General features: G+C 31.4%; 2 protein-coding genes across 2 annotated transcripts; both read left to right on the plus strand.

Moving 5' to 3' along the window:
* Positions 1–1,107: 1,107 nt before the first annotated feature.
* LOC120134438 (auxin-induced protein 15A-like) lies at positions 1,108–1,536 on the plus strand. Its single transcript, XM_039150872.1, has one exon. The coding sequence runs from the start codon at positions 1,165–1,167 to the stop codon at positions 1,474–1,476; it is 312 nt and encodes a 103-aa protein (XP_039006803.1). The 5' UTR covers positions 1,108–1,164; the 3' UTR covers positions 1,477–1,536.
* A 4,161-nt stretch (positions 1,537–5,697) lies between these two features.
* Positions 5,698–5,982, plus strand: LOC120133938 (auxin-responsive protein SAUR23-like). The gene has a single exon (XM_039150428.1). It carries the CDS (start codon positions 5,698–5,700, stop codon positions 5,980–5,982), a length of 285 nt encoding a protein of 94 aa, XP_039006359.1.
* The last annotated feature ends 407 nt before the right edge of the window (positions 5,983–6,389 follow it).

Here is a 6,389-nt window from a genome sequence, read left to right on the forward strand (position 1 = left end):
GAAGAGGTTGCACAGTGAAAACAAACTAAGCCTCTGTTTCCATTCAGACTCTGGATCAGGGGCGTGGCTGGGGCGGCGCGAACTGCGCGAACGTGCAGGCCCCAAAAAAAGAATATATATATAGTGGCGTTTTTCCAATAAATATCACTATAGATGAACCTATTGCGACGTTTTTTAAAAAACGCCACTATTATTGTGCAGGCCCAAAAAAGTCTCAAAAAAGTGTATATATATATAGTGACGTTTTTCCAATAAACACCACTATAGATAGACCTATTGCGACGTTTAAAAAAAACACATTATTGTTACCCCGAAATCGAATATATCTAAAAAATAAGACCCTTTATAAGAATTTGTACAGGACCCCGAAAACTTAACCACGCCATGCTCTGGATGAGGTCAAACTTCAAAGTTTACTGTATGCACGCAGACATAGTTGTTATTAAAGGATGGGCAGATGAAGCATATACGGCGAATTTTGGAGTTACTACTAATAAATATCAACTTGCTGTGTTGCTCTGCGTCAGTGATTCAACTTGATAGGTTAGTTGCTTTACCTCAGTGATCATCAGTAATAGATTGAGAGAATAATTGAGAGGAATTGTTTGTTTAAAAATTTAAAATAATTATATATGTAAACACCAAAACGTTATCTTTGAAGTAAATGAAGTATTTTGCAATGCATGTGAGTGTCAGTCCACGTGAATCTAATCATTCAGTTCAGTACACACATGTACGTGTACATGTGCCATTCAAATTATGTAAATCAAAACTTGCAAGGTTTGGTGACCCTACCAATCCCGATAATTGTGCACCCAACATTGGTAAATGCGACTGTAGACTGTAATCTTTTCAAAAACAGATCTATGGAAATTAAGTAGGGCTTCAGATTATTATTCAATAAAAAAAGCCCATGCCCCCATGAAGCTGAAGGAGCAAGTGGGTCTGTTTTCGGCTTTTTGCACCATAAAATTCGTGAAATTTAATTAACAAAGTCGAGTGATCTGAGCTATGTGGACAACTGCAAACCATCTGACGAAACCAAAACTCGCCGTGTATAAATACATGCACCAAACCAAGCTTCCAATTCCAAGCACTTCTCTCAGTTTCTCTACACAACAATACCAACTTCTTTCAGCTTAAAGTCACCTTCGTAGATCAAATATGGGTTTCCGTTTGCCGGCATTGATCCAGGGTTCCAGGCAACTTTTGAAACACCATTCCGGTTTCTCCCGGAAACAATCGGATGTTCCCAAGGGACATGTTGCCGTTTATGTCGGAGAGGCGCAACCGACACGTTTCGTGGTCCCGATTTCGTATTTGAACCATCCTTCCTTCGCCGTACTGCTCAACCGTGCCGAGGAAGAGTTCGGTTTTAATCATCCGATGGGCGGCCTCACGATTCCGTGCAAGGAAGATGCTTTCATCAGTCTAACGTCTAAGTTGCATACTTGCAGTCCTCATGTACGATGGTGATGGATATAGGAAGCTGTTTCCCTAATTTTGTCAAGTTTTGTTTCTTTTATTTTTTTCCCCTTTTCTGGAGCCGGAAGTGTAAATATTGAACACGTTACCAAATGAATAGTCACCTACTTTTTAATGTGTTTAATTTTCATTCAAAAAAATTAATTTAATTTAATCATCGTTAATATGGAAGTTGTTTATTTTAATGACATTAATGGTAAACTATTTTGTTGGGCACTCAACTTTTAGAGTGCTTTCATTTTAATCATCAATTTTTTTTATATTTTAATCTTTCAACCGTAAACAAATCTCTAAAAGATATTGATGTGACATTTGACTAAATAAAATCACTTTGACCCATTACAATAAAATCTATTTTGACCCGACTTCAATCTATTGTCAGTCTCTTTCCTCCGTCAATCCTATCTATTATTGTTATAACTCCATTTAATTCTATTCGTGATCGATTCCATCAACCACTTATATAATGGTATCATAAAATGCTTATCGATGCAAATTAATAATTTTCTTAGTTTATTATTGACAAGAGGCGAAATTATTAAATAAATAAATAAATACTATTCTTAGATAAATATTAAAAAGTAATATAGAGAAGTAAGATCAATTCACATATACTAAAGAATTTCACTTTACAGTTTCAATTTTTGAATTGAGGATTCTGTAAAAATAATAAAAGGGGTTTTAGTAATAATAAAATTGATATGAATAAAATAAATGATAAAAGATAAATATTAAAAGATAAATAGAAGTAAACAATTGTAAACGAATTCAATAATGATGAGATAACCCTAGGCTTTGTCAGCATACAATCAACAGGGTCAACCCCACACCTAATTCTTCTCTCCGGTTAATTGAAATATCAAAGTCTATTTCTGAAATCTAATCTTTGTTAGTCTAATTACGTCTATCGTCGTTAGCACCGCTATAATTTTAAGCGTTGTAAGAGCTCAACTAGAGTTATAGCGTCTCACTGAGAAATGAACTCGATCTTGATTCCTCTTAGTGGACTGCTGCTAAGTTTGTTTACAAGAAGCCGAATTACAACAAATCGATCCGACTTTCAAATCGTAAGCCAAAATAAACTTCAAACCAATGACGTCTTTTTGAATTGAAAATGTAATGACTTTAAAACAATAACGGATTGTCACTCATAGTTTCTAGAGAATCAAAGGACACAATCCAAAGGTAAGAAGAACAATACACAATTCTCACGATTCAAAATTGAACATTGCAAAGCTTACATCTACGTGAAATTTTAGCTAAACGTGGATTAGGTCATGCTTGACATTTTGTTGTGGAAAAGTAAATAAAGAAGAAAAGAAAACAGAACTTCAAATTAAACCAAAGAAAAAAATAACAAATTCAAAATTGTCTTTAAGAGTTGAACCTAGTGGTATTTATCTCCGAGAATTTAAAGTAGATAAAACAACTAATTACTAAATAAAAGATAAAGATAAAAATAAAATAATATTCAAACTAAAAATCTTAAAATTTAAAATAAAGTTTTATCACAAAAGATAAAGATAAATAATTAAAACTTTAGGTTTTGGTTGAATTTTGTTTTATCGTTTGGATAATCTTCCCTTAGACATTTATCTTTAAGATAATTTCGAATTTGACTTCAAGATAATGTTGTGCTATCTTCTAGAAGTTGCTGATTGTATTGCCCAAATCTATTGCGTCAGACTTGAATAATGTCGTGCCCCAGGTCGTTCCCATGACTCCTAGAAAAGTTTCAGATTCTACCTTTATTTATTGGTTTCGGGTTGATTAATCAAATGATATTTCTAAAAAAAATAAATCTAAACAGAAATAAATCAATAGTATAAAGTGAAAAATGAACAATAAATATCACTAAAAATATGCAACATTGTTTACTTATCAACTATACACATATATGTACTTGATTTGATTAATTTTCTTAGTTTACTATACAAGTGTGTATATAAATTCTCGTTTTGAGAATTGTTGTTATTTGAATCCTAAACCTTTCATAGATTTTGACATGTAAGCCATTAGATAATTTAATTATTATTTAACGTTAGATCAAAACTTTCACATTGTTATATTTCAATGTTTCATATAGTTCTAAAAAAAGCCTTAGCTTTTATTGTTTGGTTTAATTCTAATAAGGAAGAACAAAATTAACTTATGGTTTGGTTAGTTTAGATGTGGAACTAAGACTGTTATTGGTATATTACAAAGGGATTTTTTTTTAGTGAACGCGTCACAAGTCATTTTGCTTGAAATGCCACAGTACCAATATTTAATAAAATGGTTTGTGGACGGAGCTAGATAGATGTGATGGTTTGAATGCTGTAATGGTTTGGTCAGGGCAGGTGATGATGTTGGTTAGGGAAGAAGTCCAATGAGACGTTAAATACGGATAAAACTGAGTTTTAATATTGTGGGTCAATTTGAATTTTATTTGATCAAATGTCATGTCACCATATGTTTGGAGATTTAATATAAAAAAAATGTCCTAAAAGAAGGGTGATTAATTGGATAGTTTATCATTAATATTCCTAGGAGTTGGATGATTAAAAATGAATAATTTCCCTACTAATAGTGACTAAATTAAAAGTATTTTCTAGATGATCGAAGATTTGAAATTTCCAAAGGATAAACCCGGTCTATCGCACCCTAATATTCCTTTGATCCATCCATGTTATTGTAACTACATGGTCAATTTTCACTAGTACAAAATTGAACTGTTATTAAATTACATTGTAACTGTTATTTATAGTAGGGATGGAGTGGACATAACATAAAAAACATGACACAGTTAAAATCTTAATCTAAATTATAATGATTTTATTCTTATAAAATCCCATGTGGAAACAAATCTTGATATTTTGGATTAAGAAAAAAACAAATGTAAAATGGTTATTAAAATAGGCCAAACAAGAGAGATTCCGAAACTATGTTGGACATGTTCCGATACAGTTGGTCAAGATCCAAGGTTCCATCAAGTTGGAAGCTTGGAAATCTGCAACCTATTTCCATAAAAGGATGGAAACTTCATTTAAAAAAATGCGTGAGATTTGGCCAATCATTCAAAAAATGGAAATTCATTATCACTCCAATCATATAATATCTATTTCAAACGACCTTCCCTCTCCTTAATTATATCCTTTAATCATTGAAAGATTAATAATTTTTTACTACTTCCATTATAAGTTTTAGTATTGCATAGTTCCCTGTACTAAAACAATACTCAAGGGCAAATATATAATTTTATATTAAGAGTAAATGTATAACAACTTTAGCAAAAAAAAATTATAAAATTTTAAGAATAAAATAAATTATCAATAAAAATATTTAAATTATATAAAAATTTTAAATTTTAAAAGCATAACAATACCAAATATGTGACCAATTCAAACTTCTTAATTATATTTTATATTTAACTATTTATAGTTTATATGTTCTAGTAGGTGTGTGATTGTATTATTTAGGTTTGGGGCCGTCATTTATCTTTTAGTGTTTTTTTTAATTCTTTTTCTTCGATTATAGGTGAGAATAAAATGTTGATCTTTGAACAAGTGACTGCAATTCATATTTTATCCTTATTTTTATTATTTTTTTCTTTTTTCTTTATATATATATATTTAAGTTTTTGTGTTATTTTATTTTATAAGTCTATTTCTTCTCTAATGAAAATGAAAAAAAAATGAAGAAATTTTTTCTATTATTGCAACATATTTTTTAGCGTTTGTTTTAATATTATGTCATCGATTAGTGTTTATTTGATTATCCTATTAATTTATGTCTATTTTAGATTATTGGATTAATTATTTTATATTGATAGATGTATAAAAGATATATTATTGTTGAGTTGTAAATCAATGTTTTTAGTACTTTATCCTATTTTACTAAAATTTTAATGATTAGTTTATGCATTATAATTATTTTAAGATAAATAATTGATTAATATTAGTCAATCAATTGGGCAAAAGCCATGTGAGTGGTAAAAAGAAAAAGGTGTCAGATGTGGCCATGTGGGTCATATTTGAATCCAATACCAATGGAATTGCATGCCAATCTGATATTTTCAAAGACCTGGTTGCCTATAGATGCAAACACCAAAGCAAGAGAGCTTCAGCCTGGAAAATTAGATCTCATTTCAGTACCTATCAACCAAAGCCCAATTTCATCATCATCATCATCATCAAGCTCAAAGCTTTTTGTCACTACGATTAAAGATCAGCTATGGGTAACCGTTTACCTTCTGTGATTCAACATGCCAAGCAAGTTCTCAAACTGCGGTCCAAGAGCCAAAGAGATGTTCCAAAAGGCCATATTGCAGTGTATGCGGGAGAAATCGAGAAGACAAGATTTGTGGTTCCCATTTCATACTTGAACCACCCTTCTTTTCTAGATTTGCTCGACCTCGCCGAGGAGGAGTTCGGGTTTAATCATCCCATGGGCGGTCTCACGATTCCGTGCGACGCCGATGCCTTTATTCATCTCACTTCTCGGTTGCATGCTTGCTGAAAGGATTAAAAAACCAGCAAGACTTTAGCTAGAAACATATGGTTTTGGTTTCCATTGTAGAAATATGAAAATTTGTAACTGTAGATACCAGCTCATGACAATTGACATGAAAGTGAGTGAATGAGAATGAAATTCTTTGTTTCTGAATCCAAATAAGCAATCTGATTAACTTTTAATACAGTACATAAAAGGAACAACAAACAAATATATTATTGTTTGATTTGCAAGTCAATTGATGTTGTTTAGCTAACCATAGCACAATTAGGCAACACAGAGTTCAGCTAACCAACTATGCATATCTGGTCAGAGATCCACCAAAGTCGAAGGTGAGTTTTTCTTCTTCTTCTTTTTCATTTTTTTTTTCTAATTTTGATTGTTTTTTCTTATTGTTTTCCGCTTCTTGTTAT

Source organism: Hibiscus syriacus, unplaced genomic scaffold, assembly GCF_006381635.1.
Source record: "Hibiscus syriacus cultivar Baekdansim isolate YM2019G1 unplaced genomic scaffold, ASM638163v2 tig00110597_pilon, whole genome shotgun sequence".
Taxonomy (NCBI): domain Eukaryota; kingdom Viridiplantae; phylum Streptophyta; class Magnoliopsida; order Malvales; family Malvaceae; genus Hibiscus; species Hibiscus syriacus.

What these genes read in the sequence shown, in the direction of transcription:
- LOC120133938 (XM_039150428.1), top strand. Translation starts at nt 5,698, where the DNA reads ATGGGTAACCGTTTACCTTCTGTGATTCAACATGCCAAGCAAGTTCTC.
- LOC120134438 (XM_039150872.1), top strand. Translation starts at nt 1,165, where the DNA reads ATGGGTTTCCGTTTGCCGGCATTGATCCAGGGTTCCAGGCAACTTTTG.